Source organism: Durotheca rogersii (genome assembly GCF_024521655.1).
Source record: "Durotheca rogersii strain YMJ 92031201 chromosome Unknown GGS23scaffold_23, whole genome shotgun sequence".
Taxonomy (NCBI): Eukaryota; Fungi; Ascomycota; class Sordariomycetes; order Xylariales; family Xylariaceae; genus Durotheca; species Durotheca rogersii.
In genome coordinates this window covers 305117-329985 of record NW_026251254.1, presented here as the reverse complement: position 1 = coordinate 329985, position 24869 = coordinate 305117, and the positions used below count along the sequence as shown (strand labels likewise).

General features: G+C 56.4%; 6 protein-coding genes across 6 annotated transcripts; 3 read left to right on the top strand and 3 right to left on the bottom strand.

The window, feature by feature from the left end:
- Positions 1-100: 100 nt before the first annotated feature.
- GGS23DRAFT_580548 (peptidase) lies at positions 101-2573 on the bottom strand. The gene is made up of 3 exons (XM_051517131.1): positions 2199-2573; positions 942-2060; positions 101-870 (listed from the first exon to the last, which is right to left on the bottom strand). Exons 1-3 carry the CDS (start codon positions 2374-2376, stop codon positions 551-553), a joined length of 1617 nt encoding a protein of 538 aa, XP_051369253.1. The 5' UTR covers positions 2377-2573; the 3' UTR covers positions 101-550.
- A 904-nt stretch (positions 2574-3477) lies between these two features.
- On the top strand, positions 3478-5035 carry GGS23DRAFT_580547 (uncharacterized protein). Its single transcript, XM_051517130.1, has one exon. It carries the CDS (start codon positions 3943-3945, stop codon positions 4702-4704), a length of 762 nt encoding a protein of 253 aa, XP_051369252.1. The 5' UTR covers positions 3478-3942; the 3' UTR covers positions 4705-5035.
- Positions 5036-7172: 2137 nt separating this feature from the next.
- Positions 7173-8067, bottom strand: GGS23DRAFT_228054 (uncharacterized protein). Its single transcript, XM_051512025.1, has one exon. It carries the CDS (start codon positions 7908-7910, stop codon positions 7314-7316), a length of 597 nt encoding a protein of 198 aa, XP_051369251.1. The 5' UTR covers positions 7911-8067; the 3' UTR covers positions 7173-7313.
- A 640-nt stretch (positions 8068-8707) lies between these two features.
- Positions 8708-9283, bottom strand: GGS23DRAFT_580545 (uncharacterized protein). Its single transcript, XM_051517129.1, has one exon. It carries the CDS (start codon positions 9184-9186, stop codon positions 8860-8862), a length of 327 nt encoding a protein of 108 aa, XP_051369250.1. The 5' UTR covers positions 9187-9283; the 3' UTR covers positions 8708-8859.
- A 7346-nt stretch (positions 9284-16629) lies between these two features.
- On the top strand, positions 16630-21245 carry GGS23DRAFT_606811 (uncharacterized protein; the record flags this gene model as incomplete). The annotated part of the gene is made up of 6 exons (XM_051519951.1): positions 16630-16796; positions 16883-16989; positions 17134-18900; positions 18940-19697; positions 19734-19736; positions 19788-21245. The coding sequence occupies 6 exons, from the start codon at positions 16630-16632 to the stop codon at positions 21243-21245; spliced, it is 4260 nt and encodes a 1419-aa protein (XP_051369249.1).
- Positions 21246-22652: 1407 nt separating this feature from the next.
- On the top strand, positions 22653-23718 carry GGS23DRAFT_613784 (uncharacterized protein; the record flags this gene model as incomplete). Its single annotated transcript, XM_051520596.1, has 3 exons — positions 22653-23175; positions 23251-23442; positions 23539-23718. The coding sequence occupies exons 1-3, from the start codon at positions 22900-22902 to the stop codon at positions 23716-23718; spliced, it is 648 nt and encodes a 215-aa protein (XP_051369248.1). The 5' UTR covers positions 22653-22899.
- Between the last annotated feature and the right edge of the window lie 1151 nt (positions 23719-24869).

Below are 24869 nucleotides of genomic sequence, written 5' to 3'. Positions count from 1 at the left end.
AAGAGCGTTGGCTGGGGGGCCCCCTTCTGGCCCTCCGGGTCCCCGAGTTCTCTCGCCTTCTCGGCTGCTTCAGGGCCCTCGAGTCGGAAGGCCAGGCTATCTGCGGTGGAAAACCGGCTGGCCGGCCAGGGGACGCGGGACGGCGGGGGAAGCAGGTTGCAGCGGGATGGGAATGTCAGCGCCGAGGTCTTAACGGTTGGCCCTGCGCCCGGAGCTTGAAGTCGGTCTTCGTCTTGTATATAACACATGGTGATGCCTAGGGCAATCGCGTGGATTCTACTACCTCTCTACACGTTGCGGTCCGATCGGGCTCTCCGATCTGTTCTGTCCGGTAGCGGCGGGATGAGTTGGCTACTGATGCTGTTGGCCCCCTACCCCGTCGTTCCGGGGCGGCGGTACTTTATTTGTCCATGTCTTCCTATATACCTATAGGGCCCAGCCGGCTATATACCCCCGTACCCAGACCACGACGACACGCCGACGACTAGCGACGCAACTCCCCGCCCCCCACCCCCAACTCCCCGGATTCCCGGCGGCCGGTCCGCGCCTCTCAGTCGACAAAGATCTTGGCCTCGAGGTCCGAGTAGTGGGACAGGTAGGCCTGGAACAGCTTGATCGCGTGCTCGACGTCGTAGGTCCCGCCCGTCTCGCGGATGCTGTGCATGCTCAGCTGGGGGTTCCCCAGATCCAAGGTGCGCACCCCCAGCTTCGCGGAGAGCATGGGGCCGATGGTGCTCCCGCACGACGAGTCGTTCCTGACCACGAACAGCTGCAGGGGCACGCCGGCCCTCTTGGCCGCCTCCTGCAGCAGGACGATGCCGGGCGAGTTGGTGGCGTATCTCTGGTTGGCGTTTATTTTGATGACGACACCTGAGTTTTACGTATTTCCCATGGTCAGCGTTCAACATCGAAATACGGCGGGGGGGAGGGGTGAAACGCACCTTTGTTAATCTCGGGTTGGTGGTTGGACTCGTATTTGGCCACATAATTCGGGTGCACGGAGTGGGCCATGTCGGCGGAGACCAGAAACGAGGTGGCCGTGGTCTGCTCGAAGGCGGTGGTAAGGTCGATCTCGGGGTCCGAGCTGATGTGCTCCCAGGACTTGTCCGACCCCGAGTCCCCGTGGCGGCCGCCGGCAAGAATAGACAGTCGGCGAACCACGGCGGGTAGGAGGTCCGAGTTGGCGCCCTGGGCTGACGTCGACCCGATTTCTTCGTGATCGAAACATGTGATCAGGCGGATGCTGGTCTCGTCGTCGAGGCTGGCCGATGAGACGGATTCGATGAGTCCCACGACGCTGCAGTAGGTCATGTTCAAGTTATCGAGCCTGGCCGAGTAGATGAACTCTTCGTTCAGCCCACCGAGGCAGGACTTCTGAACATCGTAGAGGACCAGCTCGAAGTCGACTATGTCAGCAACTTGCACGCCGGCCTGCGCCGCGATCAGCTCTACGATGTACGGGTGATGGCGCTGGGTGATGGCCTTGAGCGGCTGGAAGGTCCCGTCGGTGCTCGTTTCGGCGTCGGTCTCCTTGGTTGCGTCGTCTTTGCCGGTCCGGTTCAGCTCGGCAGCCACCATACCGACGATGGGGAACAGCTCGGTCTCTTTGTTGGGATTGAACTCGGAAGACCGGTCGAGGTGGATGGCCAGGGTCGGGATGCGGATGATGGGGCGGTCGACCTTGACAAGCTTCTGGACGAAGTTGCCCTCCCCATCCCTCACCATGACGCGGCCCGCCACGGACAGGTCCCTGTCGAACCAGCTATGCCAGATGCCTCCTCCATAGGTCTCGACGCCAACCTGCAGGAAGCCGACGCTGCTCTTCTTGCTGACAGGCTTCACGCGGAGGCAGGGCGAGTCCGTGTGGGCTCCCAGCATAGCGATGGGGTTCCCAGGCTTCCACTTGGCGCCTATGGCGAATGCTACGATGGTAGAGCCATTCCGGGTCATGTAGTACTTACCCCCCGGGCGGAGAGTCGAAGACCAGTTGTCCCGCTCCCGGATGGCCGAGAAGCCGGCTCTCTCGAGCAGCTCTATGGAGGACTGAACCGCATGGTACGCTACGGGTCCTTTTTGTTAGCCGGAAGGACGGAAGTGTAGAAGGGAGATGGTCGAGGCCACGTGTCCTAGCATGTATAGGTATAGAGATATCGACAGTGGAAGGGAACGGGGAAGGAAGGGGGGAGAAGGGCTCATACGAGTAGGTGAGGCATTGACAAAGTCTAGAAAATCTAGGGCGGACTTGGGAGGAGACATTCTACGAGGCGAGGAAGCGAACCGGCGGGCGAAGGAGGAGGCGGATCTGGGTGACGCAGAGCGTTGAAGGCTGGTAGTTAGGGATCTGAGGCTGGAGCGGGAGGGGACGCTGGCTCTCATTTACAGCGGCGAGGGCCCAGGAAGAGGTCAACCAGCGCAGCGTCGCGATCTCCTAATCAAAGGTAGAGCCGCTGGCCGAGGGTGAGGGTGAGGGCGAGAACGGGCGGGTAAGCAAATACAAGACGAGCGGCTGAATCAGTGGCCGGTGAGTTGCCGATGGCTTCGATCGGGTGGGTTGAGATAGCAGGTTTAGGTACCTAGGTAAGGTATGCCAGCTAGGAGGTATGTGAAGCTGTGCTGATGTACGTACCCAAGTGTGGGGTAATTACATAATGTCGAGATGGCGACCCCGGCATGCACTAAGTGGAAGTTATCTAGATAGGTTATGTCATGGCGATCTTTTCACCCCAGCCAGTGACTGGCCGGTGCAGAAACGGGTAGTATCCGAGGCGGGAGGGAGAGGTACTTGCTGAATCGCCACGTCCCGTATCTCGTCTACATCTTAAGATAGCTACCGCATCTGCGCAACGCCCGCGGACAGGTGTATATAGGAGAGATATGCACGTACGCAGCCTGAATGCCTCTCCACCTATCCTAGGAGATGGGCACGTATGAGCAGGCTGGAAATACGGAATACGTGCATAAGGGGAATGTAGGCTATAGGGATAGAGGTACCCGTATGCAATGGAAGCCGACAATTCCCCACAATCTCATCTTACTCTTACCGTATAGGTACCTAATGTAGGTATGTGTACATGCATATGAACTTGGGCTGCAGTATGTACATACGTATGCATTTAACCTTCAGATATAGGTACCTACCTACATCCATCAAGCGGAGTTCGGTACCTCATGTTATAGGTACCTAAGTAGGTACTTTACGTACGAGCCTAACGCACCCCTCCCGGGATCATTGACAGGTACTCGGTACCTGCCCTACAGGCGCCCTATCTCCAATACATCGGTGTATTGTACCTCTTTATCTTCCACCTGTTAATTGTACTGTAGCTTAGCTTAGGTACCTACCTCTACTCATGCACTTACCCGTCATCTCCACCGTCCCTCTCCTGCTTCTTCTCCATCTGCACCGCAATCTTCATCGTTGTCAATCCCGCCGATCGTCGAACAAACCTCTCCCCTCCCTTCCCATTCCCCTTCGTAGGCCCAAGCCCACCACCCGTTGAACCCAACTCCTGTATTCCCCGCGAGACCACGCGGCCAGCAGGAAACCAGTAGAGGCAAAACCCGAACGGGGGGCAGCGCAGACGCACACGCGTGGTTTGGGTGAGTAGTTAGTGCCATCGAACATCATGCCGTGTCATATCGTGTCCCCCCCCCCCCCCCGGTCCCGACACGTCCCTTTGACCTGGCCTGCCTACGCATCGTGCTCTCCGCGCGTGTTTACCACGGCAACCTTCTTGTTTGGCCGGAGGCGTGGGCGTGACGGTCGTCGTCCTTCCTCGCGCACCATCGTCGGGGCTTTCCCAGGACACACGCACACGCACGCGCACGCGCAGGCCGGGGGAGAGGAGGTCAGGCCCGTTTGGAGGCTGCAATAGCATGTATGCTATGCAACAGGTCTGGCATGTGTAACGCCTGTAAAATAGGTAGGGTGTCGTAGAGGGGATGTGGCTGTCGGGTAGTTCTAGAAAGGGGAGGGGAGGGAGCGAGGAGGAGGGGAGGGCAAGTCGCGGAGGATCAGTCGAAACCATCCTGGCCGTCCCGTCTCGGATGTTTCTGTCGTTCATTCCCTCACATAACTTGCCTTACACGATGCTATTATTGCTGTTCCTGTCATTTTCATTACCTATCCCTCTGTCTCTCTCTCCTCCCCTTCCGTCTCCCCGCTACCATCCCCCCCTTTTACCACGTCTCCCATCAACCTCTAGCCCCTTCGTCCCCTCCGTCTCTGTATCCCTCGCCGTCCCTCCCCGCCGGCCGGCCGTGTACAGGCAAGTATGTGTGGATGCGTACGTGTTGTGTACGGATGGGTGTGCGTATGTAGATGCGTGTGGTGCGCTGTGCGCTATGGGCTGCGCATACATAACGCAAGCGCGCTTGACAGGTTGGAACCGAGCAAACACGACCGCGAGGGATGCACACCAACACATTGGGAAGATCGGGGGGGGGGGGGGAGAAGGAAGAAAGAGAGAGAGGGAGAGAGAGGGTGTGGGAGGGCAGGGAAGCTCGCCACACGAGTCTGAGGCCAACCCGCTGCAGGGTGAGGTGGCGTTTTGGATTGCCGTCGAGGACAGGAACCTCGGATATGCATATTACATATCGCAGATGGCTGTCGCAGACGGCCGGCATTTCGCGATACATACATACATATTATATGGCCAGACGTTAGACAGCCAAATGCTTACCATGGGCTGGTTGTGCTTATAAGAGTCGGCTTTTTACACCACAACAAAATCCGGGGCGAGGTGGTGGTGGCGGTGGGCGTTCGGAGGAAGACAAGACAAGAGGGACAGGGGTCTGACGAGCAAGGGCCGGTAGGCATATGTACAATTTGCAAATCGAAGTACCAGATGTATGCACGCAGGTTATATACCCACCTTAAGTCTGTTCATATAGTAGTAGGGGGGGCTATGGTGCGTAAGTGTGTGTGTGTGCATGTGTATATGTGTTGTTGTAAGTGCCTGTGTTTACATACTCAAATACGTCTCCGTCTCTGTCAAATGGTGTCTCTGTCTAAGCCGGTGGGTGTGGCACTCCTGGCTCTTGGAACCCTCCCCTTCACCCCCCTCCCCCCCCCCCTCCCCTGGACTCGTCTGTTCCCGGCTGCAACTCCCATTGAACCCAGTAAGCGAATGATACTTGCAGAGTAAGAATTCTAAAGACCAAAATAAAATGAAATGAATCGCTGCCAGGGCAAGGGATTTCTTGGCCGCCTTCTTCTCCATACCTACCTACAGACGAACAGGCATGTCTTATACGTGGTCGTCGAGCTACCTGGCTTAGAGTTTCCGACCTATGAGTAGAGATCTACCTACATAAGTATATACATACACGCATTCATCCATACATCTATACCCACGCGGGAGCTAAAAACACAGAATGCAGGATCTCATGAATGATCTCCAAGGGGCATCCTCTGGGCATGGACTGACAGGTACCAACGCTTCCACCATTCCGTACCTGTTAGCCTCTTTCTGCCCCCCTCCCTTCTTTCGCTCTCTGTCTCTGTGTCTCTCGGCCTCAGCCCATAATGGCTTCTGCCATCGCCTGGGCCCGAACTTACACCTAGGCATACGAGAGGACACGGGAAGAAGGACTGAGATGCGCATCGACTCCTGTGTGCCTGCATATGTACCTACGTAGACAAGAGATGAAATTGCCCCCGTCTACCCCCCTCCCTCCTCGAAATCATCTTCCAATATTCGACCTTAAGATCGGCCGGCTTTCCTGCAACATAGGCACGTATACTTACAGTATAGTCATGCGATCCTGGCGTATCTGTGTTGCACACATCGCCCGGGTGGTCCGCGGGGTCCGTCGTCTGACTCTCGATTCGGGACAATAGCGGGCTACCGACTTTGTCGTTCCTTGCTCCCTCCTCTCCCTCTCCCTCTCTTTAGCTTTCTTGCGCTCCCGCATTCTGGGCTGGGTACACGCCAACCCGTCTTACCCTCAAGATTCTGGCCCCCCTCTTTTCTTTTGTCTTTTTTTGGGGGGGGGGGGAGGTTTGGTTCTGGCGCCCTGTTTCTTTTCCCACCGAAGACAGGCTAGTCGGTTTAGGTCTGGCGATGGCAGATGACTTGATCGCACCTCGAACGATTTTATATATCTTTCTCGTCTCTCGTTCCCACTTTTTATCAGTTGTCAGTTATCTGGAATGATACCTACGTGCGTACATGGAGATATGTATATGTATGTACGGATGGGCGGAACATTTTTCATAGCGGACTCTGCATAGGGGTTTTTTCTCCTTTTTTTTCCTCAAAAAAACGCGACGACGACGACGACGACGACAACAACAACAACCGCCGCTATATTCCGGTGTTCGTGCGAGAAAGCCGGAAGAGGTACACAAAATACTTGCTTGGCTAGGTACTTAGGTAAGTGTATGAAGATGCATCGACGGCTGTGTACAGTATGAACTCCTTTCCCCCCCCGTTCCTCTACGGGTCGGTTCAAGTACATACACATTGCAGTACAGGCCGGCTCAGTAGAGAATTTCGGTACTTCTAGATACGCCTGCTGGTTCTTCTGGTTCTTCTTGAAGGTAGCCAATCACGCACTCGACCCAGCATGTACCGTAGGGATGTATACCAGCTACATGTGTACATTTTACACCCCGGAAGATCAGGGGTCTCTCTTGCGGCAAGGAGGGGGTGGTTCGAGTAGCACGCCTCGGTCAGTGAGGAAGAATGTGGCCACGATGATGCTGATGATGCTGATGATGATGACAATGGATGGCGGTGACGCTACGTGCTCTGTAGCCGGGAACGATGGGAGGTATCTATCTACTATACCTGCCTCGCTAGATGCTGGGACGGACGCAGGTGCTTGAAATCTAATGTCGATCCGAGCACGATGCCATCGATCCATCTCTCCTCGTCGCTTGCATCGTCGACCCATACGGGCTTTATGAGGCCAGGGGCAGAGGCGGATTCGATTCCCCGTGGAACGTGGGCAGAGGAGGACGGGTGGCATGTAGATGCGCGGCGCGGACCTGGTTGGCTTGCGGCATTGCGATATTGGGCTCGTCATCTACCAGAAAGATGGTAGAAGGCTGCCTATTCTAGAGTTTGCACGTCGAGGGCATCCTCTAGGTACCTAGCTAGTCAATCCACGGGGAGGGAGGAGAGTGCGTACGTAGCACGGAGAGCCAGAGTAGAGGTGGGAGGGGGGGCGTCGATCATACAACGCCTCATTGCGCAAGAAGGGACACACAACCTGCCTCAATTAAAAGCTGCATGTAGGTTAGGTAGCTAGTGTCATCTCGTCCGCTCGCGTCCCTCATTCTAGTCGTTGTCACCACTTACCGTGGTCTACCTAGCACATACTCCACGGCCTACAATGCATTCATCAGGTGGCGCGTGAAGGGAATTCGGAGAGCAGAGGAGAGGGGAAGCGCATGCACATCTAGTATTGTATGCATGTATATACGTACATACTACATGCTGTACGTTCGTCTGCTGAACGTAACGAGAGACGGCACCGCGATGGGATATAGGCAATTGTATCATGCGCTGCCTGCCCTGGATCACGTTGTCGTCCGTGAGCCACGGGGGGCAACGGTATGTGGCGCCTCTATGCTTAGCTGTGCTGAGCTCTCGCTGATGGTTTACACCTATAGTTGTCTGTATAGGTGAAGTACCAGGCACATACATGCGTATGCATATATATCCTATAATATAGAGGTAGTATGCCGGAGAGGGGAAGGGAGAAGGAGGGGGAGAGAGGAGACGAAGAGAGGAGAGAGGAAGAGAGGGGGGGGAGAAGGGAGAGAGAGAAAGAAAGAGAGAGAGAGACAGAGACAGAGAGAGAGAGAGAAGAGAGAGAGCGTGTGTGTAGGGTGTGGTATGGGAGAAGGATGGATGTACCTTGGCTGACATGAATATTGCGGGACCTGCAGACAGTACCATATTTAGTCGAGGGGAATCATCCGCACATGGGACCGAGAGAGGCTTGGGTATGCGACATAACGTCGGCGCTAGTAGTATCGCGGACTAGAATACCGATCCTTTGGGCGCGGATGACAACCACCTCCTCCCTCCCTACTCTAGGTGCGCAGAAACGTGGTGCGTAGGTAGGCATATCTGCGTGGAGACATGTCTACCTGTACTTATCACGAGAAATGAAATTCCCAATCCGTCTCTCGAATGCATGCCCAGCAACTCGATGGACCCTTCATACATACCTCACCTGCCTCACATAGGTACATTTATTCGTCGTCTAGGTATCTGCGTATATATGTGGTAGGTAGGTAGGTAGGTAGGTAGGTAGGTTGGTAGGTTGGTATGAATCCACATGCGCTGCCTATACCTTTTGCACACTTCCTCCAGCTTGTGTTTATGTAGGTGGGTGTATGCTCGCACATGGTGTGTGTAGACCGTCGGTACATTTCGGTATACATACGAATCGGCACGGAGGTCCTCTTGCGTATATACTTACATATCCATAACCTCCTACAGACCTCCTCCTATATACTAAGTATCTTCCATACCTACCTATCTTCTAACCTAAACATATCTACGTCCTATGTAGACACTTCTCCTAGGTGCCTAGGGAAGATGTACTACATAGTATGAGCAGGTACCTATTCTAACACAATGGATCCATGTCCTGTGTGTGTAGTACCCGAATATATATATGTATGCACGTACTGATGCTGCACCACGACCAGGGGGGGTGCTGGAGACTACTACCGTACTTGCTTGTATGTAGATATCCCGTCGACCACCCAAGATCCGCCGCTGGTCAGCCTGCTACCTCTACACATTGTAGGTAAAGTCAACGTAAGAGTAAGGTTGGAATCCTTGAGCGCACATCCTGATTCTTTCGAACGCGAAGATACACCTGCCTATATGCACACTACATAGTAAGTACATACCTAGAATGCGTAGGCATATAGACATACACGTACATACGTACGTGCGTGTATGAAGGGCAGGTTATGGGTTGTAAGTACCTCCCTCGTCGACAATCCATTTTTTTCTGGGGCCAAGCCACCCACGGTCTGTCGACGGGGACCAGGGCCCTTGCTAAAAACGGGGTGGGCGGGCATGGCGTGTTTTTATCGATTGAGACGACGAAGAGAGAAGACAACGAGGAGAGAGGTAGGGAGAGAAGAAGGGAGGTAGCTGGTATTAGATAGGTCAACTCGGGGGTCATGGTAAGAGGAGATTGGGTTGCGTGCATGTATGTAATTACATCTATCCATACTCTTCTTTTATTTTATTTTTTTCCTTTTTTTTCTTCCCTTTCTGATTTTCTTTCCCTCCCCTCTCCATCTGTCGTCTCTCGCTCGCTCTCGCAGAACTACTACTGCTACTAATTATACGTCGGTAGTAGGGGAGACGTGTAGTAGGTAGGTATGTTTACGCATGTCTGGAGCGAAGTAGCAAGTTTGTCCAAGCCCCCCCTGGTGATTGGAATCTGTAGGCGAACAATACCGAACTCCTCTTCGGTCAGCCAGATAAGGAGTAGACTACCAGATGCATGTATGTAATTATATGTATGGACAATGTACGGACAATGTCGGGTCCCATCCAGACTACCAGGTTGTCTGTATGTGTGCTAGGTATCTATGCACATAGTAGGGGAGGGGGACCCAAACACCCTGTGTGTATATGTAGACGACGCCAGACTCAACAAAATTTTACGCTCCCCGACGTTGAAGCCGTCGTGGATCTGCTTGAACGGGGCCACTCCTAAAATGGGTATTTTGCTTGGGCGGAAAAAAAAAGGTCGGGTGGTCAGTCTGACACTCCTTGAAACGAGAAGAAGGGAGGCCGAGCAAAGCTGAATCTATTTTCAACTCGCCCATGTAGTAGGCATTTCTCTGCAGGCACGTATTTCAATCCAACACAAGTTGGCAGCGCTGCGGAATGTTGCGATCCCGTGCGCTTCTTCAACTCTATTAATACCTAATGAATGCATGCACAGCGATGCCGTCTCGCACGACCTCCATTCGTCGACATGACCCAGCCTTTAAAACTGCCTGGTCGTTAGAAACTAATGCTGGTCGTCGGGGTAGCAAGCGAGCGCTCCAGCTTGCTTCGTCACGGGACGGGACGTGTGCGCTTCAGAGTGATACTACCTGTGTATGGCGTTCTTCCTATCTGATGTCGAAGGATAGGAAGGGAATCTTACGTGGTGAGCGATAAGTACAGCGCCTAACTAGAAATGGCCCCCTTTCGTAGTAATCCGAGGGCGGGGAAGACGGATTAGAGCAGGCAAGCATCGCCATATCGGCGTCCAAGGTGACTATACACACTTTCGAGGATTCCCGCCTTCATGTCCATACCTTACATACAGAGGCACCACACGTCCACACACACCCACACCCACCACACCCATGCCCGCACCCTTTTACCGTCTCTCCTTACCTATTTAGGTACCTATGTAGGCATGCCTGGCGCCTCATGTCCAGTCTCCTGGCCGTAGGGAGGATTGCGTACCCGGTCAGACGGGGAACTGTTCGTCTGAGGCTACCGAGCCGTTGCTGTCGGGTTAAAACAGAGAACGGCCGCCATACGTAGCGGGTAGGTCGAGGAGCGCGAGACGAACCCTGCCCGAGGCGTAGGAGAGAGCCGAGTCGGGAGCGGAATGGACCTGGAGCTGACACGGGCGTGAGGCTGACTCGACTCATTACGTACTTACCCCTCCATCACCGCGGTGTGGAATCATACATCCATTACTCATACTCGTGTGCACGTACACGCGCGCTCCCTCGCAAGTGCTTCCTTGCTTGCTTACATGATCTCGCGCATCGTGAGCACCTCTTGCGCGGTCAAGTGTTCAGCTGTAACCCAGCTATACCCAGCCATAGCCATAGCCGAGCGACATGTGAGTGGGCCATTGAACCACACGAAGCAGAAGGAAATTTAAAAAGAAAAGAGAAAAAGAAAGGAAAGGAAAGAAACGAGAGGAGAGAGAGAAGGACAAACGAAAAACACAGGGTGTTCAGCAGCTTACCGTACCGATTCTCCTTCTCCCGTTGAGAGGAATCAGGCTTGCGCTCGGGGCGCGGCGCGCGGGGGCCAAAGGCATATATACGTATGAATTGTCTCGAGGATGAGGGCCTGGTGTAAGCGACATTCGTGGCTACATGGCTACATAGCATGTCTGGCATGTAGATCCAGTCAGGAGAGGTTATCGTATGTAGGCAGGCAGGTAGGGGTCGGGTTCCCTATGCAACATGGCCACGATAGCCTGGCCTCGGCTGCATGGCGTAGAGATGCGCTCCGTCGACGGCGATGAGGCTGCCCAATGTGTCTATGTGTCTGGAGCGCGAGTGGCATGCGACGCCTGCCTGATGCTATTCGACCCCGGGGAGTCGCGGATCCGGGGCTGGCTGGGCTTGCACCGGCGTTGGGCACTGAGCGATTGGGGCGGGATGACGAGGATGACAGAGGGAGGGTGCCGGTGCGACCCGATACAGGGTCATGCTGTCGCTGGACACTTCTCTCTAACACGAGCTCGGCGTGTACGTAGGCAGGTATTCTCGTGTGGTCATACCCACCTTCGCATGTCAGTCCACACACGGCCGCCGTTGCCCGCCTATAGCAGGGTATGCAGAGAAGAGTGAGTAAGGGCCTCGGTGCCTCATACGTCAATAGGCACGCACCTCCGGCCTCGTAGCAACTGTCCGTGTTATCTAGGAGGTAGGGGGGTTGTCTAGATCCCTAAGGTGATGGTAGGCGCGTACACCGAACCCGGCCGTCGACGACGGCGAGTAGGTCAGGCGGGAAGAAGAAGGGCTTGCCAGCGGGTTGTCGACGGGGAGCTTCTCGCATGGGGAGCGCGTCGAGGAGGGTAAAAGTCTACCTAAAATAGGGCCTGTAAGGCACTTCAATTTCGCTCCGGCGTGTGGCAGGCGTTTGATTAGGGCGGAGAGGTACCTAACTGGGTACCTCTAATGGAGGTTACAGGCAAGGAGGTACCTAAGGTGCCTTATGTAATGGAGTTCTCTGCAGGCTGCCCCGTCGGTGGAATCCCAATGCCAGGATGACTACCGGGGCCATGTCTGTGTGTGGGAGTACATCGGCCGCCTTTCCACGCCCACTATGGCTGCATCGTTATGCCATTGTCGGTGAGGACTTCGTGCCTGCCTCCAGGCCGTTATGAAGGTGCATAGGTATATCGATGCCCTAGCATTGTCGATATGCCCTCGTCTCTGAACGTGTGCGCGAATGGCTGGGAGTGAAGTGCATGTGGATCGTGTGGAGGTACGTCAGGGCGTCCCTAGCGAGCCGCGTTCTTTTTCAGATGACCTACAAGACCAATACCAAAGGGCATGCGGGCGTGTGCCAGCTACCGTGACCTCAGATCAGGCGCGGAGGAGAGTAATGGGTATAGAATGGAGGTGTCTAGTATGCTGTGATGTTTCTTCTACTCGGCATGCCGTTTCTCGGTATCTGCCTCTTCTTATCGTCACCTCTCAGCTGAAGCTATAGGTATAGTACCTTGGGTGGGCACACACGGAACATCGTAAGTAACACCCGGCGCCTCTTCACAATGCACCCGAGTGAAGCGGATGGCAGCTGGGGAAGGGATGTCGCCCTGCAACCTTGCGCGCGAGGACGAGATAGAAATTCAACCACGTATGCTATAGGTAGCTGTATCTATTCCAAACAGACACTAGATGTCGTGATGACCTGTATGAGGGGGGTTTGGAAGAGTGCATAGACAAGTAGGCGAATAAATCTTGTCGCCTATTACTTCCGCTGCCTTACCTTGTTTCGTGGTGTAGATGTGTAGATTAATCTGTAACCTGGAATTTTAAGCCGAGGCACCGACCAGAGAACCCTTTGGACAAATTCTGTAACTGACTGAAATATTCCCCCACCTACGAGGGAGTGTACTAACCCTAACGTAGTAGAAATCTGCACTTTGGTGCGTCAGGTACCTACGTACATTAGGTGCATTTAGTGCATGCGTACTGTAGATACTTACCTAAGGTATCTGATGCGCCCAGAAGCCCGCCCTGCCGCTATTCGGTACCTGTATAAATTAAGTTTATACTTAGGTAATTTCATCTTATGCACCGTTATTAGCCTTCTGCATGCACCTAAGGTACGTACCCAGGTAAGTATGTGTATATGTACATGCTCTGGTGGAACTGGGACTTTACCACTCGGGGACTTCTAGATCTACCTAACCTACCTATCCATAGATGTTCCCTCTTAACTCGGGAGATGCTAATGTGCTTGATTACCTCATACCCGGTGCCGACATGTGGATAGGGACATTGGGGACATAGGTTAGGTAGGTCTCTACCTCTTATCCTAGGTATCTAAGGTATGTACTACGCGCTGGTGCGCCTCCTCGCCCGCATACGTATAGGTACCTGCAATGTCCCTACGTCCGGGACATCTACCTACCTGGAATGTATGTACATGATCTCTGACGTGGACGTGACCGTCTTACTCCGTACCTCCTGGGTGCCTGGGAGCTCCAAGCAGTGCCCACCGTTGGCACTTTTGCCGATCGATTTGGTCCCAACCTTATTGACGACCGACCTACCTCCTCTACCTTGGGTACCTCTTCTGCCTGCTGGACCTCCACGTTATATACGTAGGTGGGTACCTTATATGCCTTATACCACAATATATATAGGTATATGTAGAGGTATATATATATATATATATGCCATACTTACGCCACAAGGCACTTCAGATCACCTTAGGCGCAGGGCTTCGTGAAATGCCATCTGGGGACGGAGATAGGTACCGGGCACCAGAGGTAGGTGCGCTTAGCGACGACAAGGGGCGGGACCCAACAACCTTACATTGAACATCTGCATTTGCGGAGATTCTTCCGCGCACCTCGACTTCACCACCCGCCTTCAGGGTGGCTCCGGAGCCGGTTGTCTGCCTTCCCGTGTTTTCCCTCGCGAAAGCCCTCGCCGCCGCCGTCTTCCTCGTCCGGTATGTACCTCAGGCAGGCATCTATTCCGTCCGACAGGGCATGGAGAAGTATATATATATATTATATATATATATATATATATATACTTCTCCATGCACTTGTACATAGGTGTTTGTAGGTGCGTACTAGTAGAGGAGACGAAAGCTTACCCTTGCCCATGCTGACTCACTGGGAACGACCAAGGTACCTCCTAAGACCACACCTTAGGTACCTACCGCTCTTAGCCTCACGGGCCCAGCCTCACTACGAAACATCCATCTGCGTCGGCCGGTAGGAAATTTCGCACGGGGAATTCCTTATAATAACGTAAAGTGAGGTATGGAGAGGCATGTGCATATGAGTAATGGTTAGATACCTGGGTACCTGTCCGCCTATAGGCTATGGGCAAATAGGTACGTGTAATCGGGAGACGGGCATACTTCATATTAAGGTACATGGCCCCCTACCTCTGGCATTTCTTTATTCTCGAATGATTAGGATAGGCATTCGCATCATCGTCCTGCACAACACCCACCCTCCATCTGCCAGTCATGGGAGGCGAGGAGATAGGTAGGTATGTACTTGGGGGTACTTGACAAGCCCTGGTCGCCCTAGTGCCCGACCTCGCTGGCGACGTAGATACCTACGCGGTACCTGCCACCAGCGAACTCCCCGGGCCAGGGACGGTACGTGGACATGGGCAGGCTCGGTACCTCGAAGGTAGGCATGGCGCGGATCGAGGTGGCGAACGGAGCGTGTCACTTTTAGGTTTCCCAATCGTCAGAGCCGTATGGGATGGATGGATGTACTTTAGGTATAGGTTATGTATGTGTATGTCAGCCTTCAGGTGCCTCGGGAGGCTTTGCCTATAAGAACTATCGTTAGGAAATGGTAGCCGTAACATACGTATCGGACGCCCATCGGTAGGCGGGTTATACTCTGTCCGTCCTCTGTCTCTGTCTCTGTCTGTCTGTCTGTCTGTCTGTCTGTCTGGGTATGCACAGGTACCTACAGGCTGGCATCAATGTACATACGGTATGTATGTACCGTAGAGACTTGGTTGGGTGCGTCTGGGATGGTGGCCCAGCCGTCGGCCGCCAATCACTGGGCGGGAATGCTACACAGTACCATGCAGTACGGCACAAATGCCTGCTAGCATATCGCGCAAGTACCAGTACGGACAGGGAACAAAGTGTGCAGGCCTCTCTGCGAGGGGAGTGGGGACGACACCCCCGGACCAGCCCACTTTTACCAATATTTCGAATTTACACTATTGGCGTCGAAGCCTTCAACCAACTTGCACGCGGCAACCTGGCCTAGGGTGCGGTGTGTGTGTGTGTGTGTGTGTGTGTGTGTGTGTGTGTGTGTGCTCTCTCTCATATGTGTCCCAGCTCCGCCCTGTCTGTCTGCTTGCTACCTCTACTAGGTACCTCCTCAAGTACCTACCTACCTCTGGTGCCATCGCCACCCACTACAAGTACCCGTCTAGGTACCTGGTAACTACCTGGCGCCATGTACCTCCCGCCTGCTCTCCTGGCGACGGGGTACCTGCAGGCCGCGGGCTGGTTTCGTAGGGCCGCGAGGTACCCAGGGTAGTCACAATATACCCAGGTACTTGTGGCTGCCGCTACTTTCCAAGGTTGAAGGTCTGCTGTGCTTGTCAAGGTTCTGTTCCATTTCCACTCACAGTCCTGCCGCCTTACCTACCTGGTTTCTTCCATTTCCACTCCCCAAACCCATCTGCCACCAACGCCATCCCGATTCTTCTTGTCGCTCCTCTCTCTCTCTTCAACCCTCCCGCACCTCTGGCGACGCTGACACCCTTTCTTCGCATCTTCTCGCCCCGTCCGCTACCGCTTGCTAGAGTCGTCGTCTACCCTATTCACCCAACCTGTGGCATTGCTTGTTGCGCCCTCCGTCCGTCCACCCGCCCGCCTCCAATCACCCTCGACGTCGTGGTCTGCCAATGCTAACCTTGGCCGACTGAGTTCCAGTCCCTCGCACTTCGTTTCAGCCAACAACCCCCGGCCCACTTGCTGTCGCTGGGACAGAAAATCTATCTCTGCCTGCACACCTAACCTGCCCGATCTCTCCCCACGTCAACATCATCCGAGCTGCCCCTTCACCAGCTTCTTCCGCCCGTGTGGACGCGGTCTCGACAAGCATATTCGGCTGCAAGAACGTGAGAGCCGCCGCGGAACGCTCTACCACTTTTCGTCGCGAGCTGCCCGCGCCAGATCTTCCTTTCCGGCAGAACCCCACAACTGTTTGCCTTCGTCCCTCCTGCCTGGCTTTTCCGAAGCAACGCTGGCCAGGTGCCTCGGTCCGAAGGCCCTCTGGTCGGATTCCTCAATCCGCCCCAAGAGTGTGTAGACCTTTTACCCGACCTCTGGCGTCCCGGAAATGAGGTGATTGCCGTCGGGGAATCCGCAGTATTCATTCACACCGACAACGCCCAGGTTATAAGTCGCCCGACTGTACTCGACTCGTGGCGCATATATTGGGCCCAACCGCAGGCTGGCCGTATATGGATGTGGTTGGTTCGCGCTGACTGATCCACGATTCGCCGGGACCTCGCCGTCTTGTATCGGACGAGCTGATCGATATCCGGACGACGTCGCGGCCTCGCCAGACAATCTGCCCCGACCCAATCCACCTCGGTCCCGGGAGGCACGTCTACGGCCGAGATCCGTCTACGGCTTGACAGAGCGTTGACCTTCACCCGCGGCCATGGCCGCTAATATGCCACAGATGGGTGGCGGTGGCCATGTGCGACGGCCACCGCAGCAGCAGCTGTCACAGTTCGTATATACGCAGATGATGCAGAATGCCGTCCAGACGAACGGCTGGCAAGATCAGGTGCAAGTCAACCTCCGCGTTAGCAACGCGATGAACTTGTGAGTGCTACGAGCCGGTCTTCCTATGTCCTAGAACGTTTATCACCTGCCCTGAGAAGGATGAAGGACTGACTCATCGTGGTAAGAATCACCAACTCGTTCCTCGCCATGCCCACAGTCGACTCACAACAGCTTGTGTCACACGGCTTGACATTTGAACGAGACGCCTTCATCAGTTCACAAGATAAGGCAAGTAATATACATTGACCCTGTTGGGATCGCGGATCTCTTGCCTACCTCCCCTCTACTTTTCCCCCTCCGCCCCTTTTTCGTTTGCCGACGGGGCTAATGTTTGCTCAGGGAACCTATGATCAAAAAATTGGCAGCCGTGTGCAAGAGCTGTTTAAGAGGCGGCAAGCACATGAGCAGAGCCTTCAGAGTAGCCTCAATGCTCAAGCCGCGGCCCAGGCCCAGGCACAGATGCTGATGAACCAGAACATGCAAATGTCGAGGGGGATGGGACAACCACCACAGGCGGGATTTCCACACCTCCAGCAGCCGATGCAGGCCTCACCTATGCCCCAGCAACCCCATCCACCCGGCATGGGCATGGCAAATCCGGGCGGCCTGCCCATGAATCCGAACCAGCAGGCCATGCAGGTGGGCGCGGCACAGATGCGCCCTCAGCTATCGATACATGCTACCATGGCCAGTTTGTCGCCCCAGGATAGAGCCAAAGTCTCGCAGTTAGCCGCCGCGAGACTAAACCAAACTCCGGAGCCTCAACGAAATCAACTCCGAATGATACTCCAGCAGAAACTCGGTGCGCAGCAGTTGGCGCAGCTGCAGCAAGACGGTGTCGATCCCGTCTTGTCCTATTTCCAGAGCCAGATCCTTCAGAATTCGAAGGGACAGGCTGCTGCGGGCATTGGAAACAACCAAGCAGCCATGCAGATGCAGGCTCAACAGCGGCAGATGAGCCAACCCGGACAGCAGATGGCCGCAGCACCGAACAGCGAATTTGGCCCGTTTTCGAACGTGGAGAGCATCATGAACCAGCAGAAGGCAGGAATGCTGGCCCAGGAGGCTGGGCAGATGGTGGTGCCGGCGAGCAACGGGCCCGGCCGGAACGCTACTCCTCAGCCTCTGGGTGGTGTGCAGGGCCCCAACCCCGGTAACCATCCGGGTCCTAACCAAGCCGGTAATCCTCGCCAGATACCGCAGCAGTTCACCCACCCTCAGGCTCAGCAACTGAAGATGGACCAAATGGCCGCTCAGACGCAGGCACAGATTAGGGCTCAAGCCCAGGCCAAGCAGGTGCAGGGCCAACCGGGCGGATTAAACGGTGCCGGCGCCATATCACAGAGCCCCGGCATAAATACCCTGAACACGCCGGTCCGCCGGACTCCTATCGGTATGGGTCAGGCCGAGGGGCAGGCGCAGATGAACCAGACCGGCGGACCTTTCGGACAAGGTCTGGACCCGCGCTTCAACCATGGCAACCAGAGGCCGCAGATGACTGGGATAGCTGCACTTTCGAGCGTTAACCGCCAGCATCTCATGAACGCCATGCTGTCCCAGATGCCGCCCGAATCTCGACAGTTGTTCCTCTCCCTCCCACGGGACAAGGCAGACGATATGATGGCGAAATGGCTTAGTAACCAGAATAAGGCGGCCGGCCAGATGCCCGGACGCGGTCAGCCCCTCCCCGGCCAATTCGGACAAGGAAATCCTATGGCTCAGTTTAACCCGGGGAATAACGGAGGCCAGCAGCCGCCGAATCCCGGAATGCCGATGAACCAGAACCAGATGCTGCTTCAGCAGCAGCTAAATAGGATGCGAGCTATGAGTGGACAAAACCGGCCCCCGATGACTTCCGATCTCGCCGCGACGATGGATTCGATGGACGTACCGCCGAAGGTAATGATGTCGCTAAGGAATCCCAATTACTTTCCGGGACTGCCGCAGGAGATCAAGAAATGGATCCAACTGAAGCAGTGGATCTCTCAGCGAAACGTCGACTCTCGGGTACTCAGTCAATTGCAACACGCCCAGAATTACCAGCTCCAGGCTCTGCTCAAGCAGAATCCCGGCGGGGCCGGCAACCAGATGTCCCAGCCCAATATGTCACCCCAGGGACCACAACCACAGGGTTCTCAGATGGGTACGCAGCCGCCCAATACAAATATGGGCGCGTTCGCAGGCATCGTGGTTACTCCCCAGGAGTTGCAGACGGCCAAGAACCACGAGAGATTTAAAGGGATACCTGACGAGACCATCAAGAAGATGCTGATGCAGATGAAGATGAAGGCCAAGGCCAATGCACAGGCGATGAACCACATGCAGACGGCCCAGGCATCCCAACCGGCCAACGCCAACGTCCCAGCCGCCATCCAGCCGCCGAACGCCCTTAACATCTCGCAGCAACGGCAGCAGAATCCCGGACTCGACGTCAACGGGGCAAACTTTGCCGCTTCCGCGCGAAATACCAGGCAGCCTCCGAACAATCGGCCGCCTCAAATTGCCCCCCCGGCTGCTCCTCAGAAGAATAGTCTGAAGCGTGCAAGTACAGATGACTTGGAGGCCCCGAGCCCCTCAAGCAACCCTGCTCAGCGTAGCCTTTCCCAGCAGGCTCAGGCTTCCGCACCTGGATCGGCGGCTCAACAAGTTCAACTATCACATCAGCAGCTAGAGCAAAGACTCAGGTACGAGGCCATGGCCAAGAGGAGCCAGGCAGGAACCGGGGGAGCTAATGGCAATAACGGGCAACCGCTCTCCTTGTCGGAAGAAATGCAACGCCTCAAAGCCATCGGACAGGAGGAGCATCAAAACGCATCCAAGGAGACGTTCCCAGACATCCCGATGAGTCCCGAACAATACCAAGATATGGCCCAGAAGATCCAGTCGATAGTCGGAGAGATGGGCAAGCTCAGCAAAATCCTAGGCCGGTGGTACAGCCTCGTGAAAGATGATGTGCGCGCTCGGTTGTTCTTCAAGATGGTATGTTCGACCTAGCTTTCAGTAAGGTACACACGACTAACTAGGATTCAGCGGCTCCGTCTCATCCGTCAATTCGTGGACGGCGATAAGATGTCAGTCCTGAAGCCGGCGTTCTCGGTGCGACCCAAAGACTTGGACGGCGTGCGAGGAATGCTCGAAAGCATGGCCAAGGACGTGGCGACCCAATATCCGCAAGCGTTGAGGAAGAACCCCAACCCGCAACAAAGCGTTACAGAATCATCCGGGCCCCAGCAGGGAACGACCGAGCATACGGTGACACCTCCGACAAACCAGACGGCGCCGTCGAACGCGGCGAACGCGGAAAAGCAACCGCAGACCCTAGGCAAGACGCACCAGCGAACCTCCAGCAGAGGGGGGCAACCACCCGCTGCGCCAACGACCTCGCAGCCTCCGTTCTCCTTTGGCGCGCAGTCTCCTAACGGCCAGCCAACGTATATCGGGAAGCCCACCGTCACGCAGGCGGACCTCCACCTGCCGGCGCGGAAGAAGCCCAGGACCGGGCAGTCCGGTCTCGGCTCAGGTGGGGCTAGTGCTAGCTCGTCGCCGCAAGTGCAGAAGATGCCCTCTCCGGATATGGTTAAGCGGCCGGCTCCTACAGAAGTAAAGGCGCCGCCGAAATTGCAATACTACTGCCCCGAGTTGAACTGCGAAGCACACGGGATCGGGTTCGCTACCGAGGAAGCCCAGCGCAACCATATCGAAGAAGAGCACGTGAAGCCAAGTCGAAACCCGGTGAAGTACGCGACCGAGAACCTGGCCAACCTGCTCGGGCTCGACTCGAACGGCAAGGTGAAGGCACAGCCGAAGACTCCAGCGACGGCCCCGGGTGCGCCGCCCTCGGCTTCTCCGATGGCAAATGACGCGTCGAAGCAAGGACAGACGCCGTCGAGCCGGGCCGAAGCGATGCCGATGTCTCGGGAGCCCTCGATGAAGCGACAGGGCAGCGCGGCAGGCTCTAGGCCTACCGATCTGGCTAAGTCGCTGGGGGGAAGGGCCGGGACGCCCAAGACGGATGCCGGGACCAAGGGCGGAGAGAACGCGGCGGCAGCAGCGAAGGCGGAGGAGGGAATTTCGTCGCAGGCGCCCGGAGCGAACAACAACTGGGCGCTGACGGTTGATCCGCAAGATCTTTTCCAGAAGTTGGGAGGTCTCGAAGGCGGCGGCGGGGGTGCGATCTCGGACATGAACGTGTACCGGGCGATAACGCCCAACGATACGCCGGAATCTATCAAGGACAGCGCATCGTCGGAGCCGAACAGCGACCTCTCGGATGGGGTGACGCTCAACATGACGCTGGACATGGGATTTGATTCGTGGCAGCCGTTCGATAAGGGACAGAACGCCGATTTTGATCCGATCGACGTGGATATGGACGGCGTGAACTCGGGCGAGAATGCCCAAGGGATCTTTTCGTGGGACGACATAATGCAGAATTTCCAACAACCTTTTGCGTTGGATACCTCCCTCTACTCATTAGACACGACATAGGGAAGGACGGGGCAGGGAATTTGACGGTTCGTCGAGGGTTAAGGGGAGGGGGCGAATTTGCATTTGGTGACGGTAACACGGGACCGAAAAGCACCGCACGCGGATGGGGCCTTTTCAAGGACGAATCATGAGGCGTTAGGAAGGACGACATCACCACACGGGCAGGACTGACGGACTACGAACGGATTCGGGCTTTGAGGGGAGGGGAGGGGAGGGAATGGTGGTTGGACGTCTTCAGCGAAGGCGTTGTAGGGTTATTCGTTTGCTCAATTTTCGGCGCTCATTCTGGGGACGTATGCGCGGGTGTCTCTGCGGACGGTGACCGGGGAGACAACCTGGGCACCGCGGGGAGGGACGGCAACGTGAGAGAAAAAAAAGCGAGGAGGGGAGAGGGTTGTGTTTCTCAGATACAGTAGGAGCGGAAATTGGGGCTTCGTTTCCCCATTATCAATTCAGTCATGAAACCCATCCCCCTTCCCCCTCCCCCCCCAAAAAAAGATTACAGGCTACTATATAGGGCTGGATAGCTTTACGATACCCCCACCAAAAAAAGGAGAAGGATAGGGAGTGGGCAAGGGAAATAATATATATCTGGTCGAGCGAATGGCATGTTCTATCCCCTTTCCATCCGAGGGCAGACTCGGCGATGACGGCGCGCCATGTGCATGTGTTCCATCCGAGGGCGGACTCGGCGATGACGGCGCGCCATGTGCATGTGGCCCCGGCAGCGGGCGAAGGCATCCGGGACGTGTCGCGACGGAGCAGGCCGGTGCCGAATCTAGGCGGGCTCGCCGGCGTGAGGACGGTTGTTCTCACTGGCCTCGGCTGTCCGCCTCTCCGTCCACCTCTATTGTGTGTGTATGTGTAGGATCCCCTGGTCTACCTTGTTTTGTGCATAAGTCTGCCACACGCATAGGTATGTATGTATCTGCCTTGGGTGCCTAAGGGCATGTAGACATAGAGGTACCTATACGTGCGTAGGTACCTGCTCTATAGTAAAAGTGCCCAGTATCCATACGAGGAGGTACCAAAGTAGCAGCAGCGCACGGGCCCATGCATAGGCATTTTTATCCCGTCGCGAAAGAGGAAATATGTAAATACCTGGGTATGTGCTCGACGATGCACAAAAGCACAACAGAAGAGAAACCGGCCGTTATTATGCTCGGAGTGGAGCGAGAGCGCGCAGCGCAACGCGCGCGAGCCCGCGGGGTGGGAGGAAGACGCGGCGCAACGCGCGACTTCAGGGGAAGAGAGGACCCTGTTTAAATAGGTGCCACCAGCCAAACCAAACTGCCAGGGCCAGACACTACGAGAACACACACACACACACACACACACTCTCTCTCTCTCTCTCTCCTCTCCTCTCCTCTCCCGTCTCTGTCCGACGTACCGCGCCGTGTTCCCGTGCCCGACACCTCAGCAGAAGTGTCCTCCCTGCTTCTCGACCTTTTTTTCTTTCTTTCTTCCTCTGCGCTGCTGCTCCTCCCGCCAGCCAGACCAGACCAGGCCAGACGTGTACCCGCTAGGTAGTTCAGCCACCGCAGTTCGCTAGCCAGCTAGCCAGCTAGCCAAGGTAGCTCCGGGATCTGCCGCGGCGGCGAGGCGCAGAAGAGGAAGACCGCGAGGGACGCTAGCGCAGCACCCGTCCGACGCGATGGCTTCGCTACCGGGCGGCCGCCACGCCCTGGCCCCCGTCGACGCCAACACCCGGACCGCCGCTCGCTCCCCCGACCCGCAGGCCAAGGCCTCCCGGCCGCCGGTTGTTGCGCTGACCAGCCCGGCCAAACGCCTCCTCGACCACGGCCCGACCGCCCCGCGCGGCCGCACCCCCGAGCAGCCGCCGCAGGGCCACGAGCAGCACTCCTCGCCGAAGCGGCGGCGGCTCTCGCGCGACGCCACGGACGCCGAGCCGGCGCGCGCGCCCACACGAGTACGCTCCCGCGCGCGACTGATAGGACCCCCCCCCTCCCCCGGGTGCGTGTTTGCTGACGCGGCCGCGGCCTAGGACCCCTCCCGCTCGCCCGACGAGTCGTCGCCGTCGCCATCGCCGGCGGCGGCCTCGTCGCAGAGCACGACGGTAACCGCGCCCGACGCCGAGGCAGCCCCACCAACACCAACACCAGCACCGATACCGGTACCGGTACTAGCACCGCCTCCCCGGCCACAGCCCACCATGACGCGCGCGGACGCGCGGCGGGTAAGTCACGCGATCTCAGGCAGAAAAGCATACGAAGAAGAAGAAGAAGAAGAAGAGGGACGCATGCTAACGACTGGCCGGCGGGGCCGCGCACAGAACGCAGAGACGCTGCGGCTGCGGCTCGGGCTCGCGAGCTACAAGCTGCGCACGGGGCAGGCGGACGTGCCGCTGGAGCGGCTGGAGGCGCGGTCGCTGGCGGACCTCGCCCGGTCGTCGCTGCGCGCGTCGCGGGCGCTGGCGCCGCGGGGCGAGGGGGGGGGGGGGGGCCGACGATGACTTGCGGGGCGCGGCGAGGGCGAGGAGTTTCTGAGGCTGGACGCAAGGAGGGAAGGGGAAGGAGGAGGAGGAGTTCAGGCGTTGCGAGGCTCTGGCGTCTAGAGGGTGTGTACACTTAGATATGCGTTCGCACGCGCTTCTTCGGGGGTAGACGGAGGGGTTCGTTCCGCGGCGCCGGCGTGCGTTGGCGGTGGGCGGGCTTTAGGAATAACATCTATCCATCCATCCATCCGTCTCCCCTCTCTCTCGTCTCTCTCGTCGTCTCGGTTCCCTGTCTCGCCTTCGTCCCGTGTTCCGGGTGCTGTCTTGTTCGTTTTCATCGCCCCACGGGACCGCGTCGGCGCCGGGCCGCGGAGAGGCGAGCCGGGTCGGGGAGATAGACACTACGTCCTCGCCTCGCACGCTGTTCCGCAGATCTCCTTATGCATGGGTGCGCATATATATATACGCCCATATCCTGCACAGCATCCCTACCACGTAGGTAAAAAGCCATATCTACATCTCTCCCCACCGCCAGCTCGCCCGACCCACGCCACATCATCACCAAGCCCGCGTGCTCTCGCCGAGCGTGGTCTGGGGACCTATGCACACGCTGCCAGCCGGCGATCCACCGGCGCAGCAGCGCATTTCCCCACGTTCCTATACGGGAAGCGGGAAGTCTGACTTGCCGGGCCGCGTTCTGCTCTACTCGGCGTTCTAGGTAGACATCTCTCCCCCCCCCGGTCCCTTTTCATACTTGCCATCTCGACAAAAGTCTCCCCGCATGCAGATAGGGTAACCCTTCTTTTTTTCCTGATAATAAAAAAAAGACGCGCTGGCGGAAGCAGAGCTATGAAGGGGTGGGAAGTTTGGTTACTGGGGTAGGTAGGCGCCGGTAAGTTTCTTCAGACAGACGGACAAGATGGGGGCCCAGGGATGGAAAGGGGAGGGGATGGGGGGGTTAATCTAGGAGTCTAGTCACGGCGAGCCAGCATCGAGTGAAGAGGTGAAGAGGTTACGCATCCATACTCACCCTCGCCCACGCTTCATTCATAGGACACCCGCAGAGAGAGAGGGAGCAAGGTCCTACTTACAAAGCCACCTCGAGAACGAGGGGGGAAAAGAGAGCCGAGGCGAGGGACAGGACCATCATATAAGAATATGTCACATCT

Coding starts and splice junctions, on each gene's coding strand:
- GGS23DRAFT_580548 (XM_051517131.1), bottom strand. CDS start 2,376: ATGAGAGCCAGCGTCCCCTCCCGCTCCAGCCTCAGATCCCTAACTACC. Junction 2,061..2,198: donor TGTCAATGCCTCACCTACTC/GTATGAGCCCTT, acceptor AAGGACCCGTAG/CGTACCATGCGGTTCAGTCC. Junction 871..941: donor CCAACCCGAGATTAACAAAG/GTGCGTTTCACC, acceptor CGTAAAACTCAG/GTGTCGTCATCAAAATAAAC.
- GGS23DRAFT_228054 (XM_051512025.1), bottom strand. CDS start 7,910: ATGGTACTGTCTGCAGGTCCCGCAATATTCATGTCAGCCAAGGTACAT.
- GGS23DRAFT_580545 (XM_051517129.1), bottom strand. CDS start 9,186: ATGCACGCAACCCAATCTCCTCTTACCATGACCCCCGAGTTGACCTAT.
- GGS23DRAFT_580547 (XM_051517130.1), top strand. CDS start 3,943: ATGTGGCTGTCGGGTAGTTCTAGAAAGGGGAGGGGAGGGAGCGAGGAG.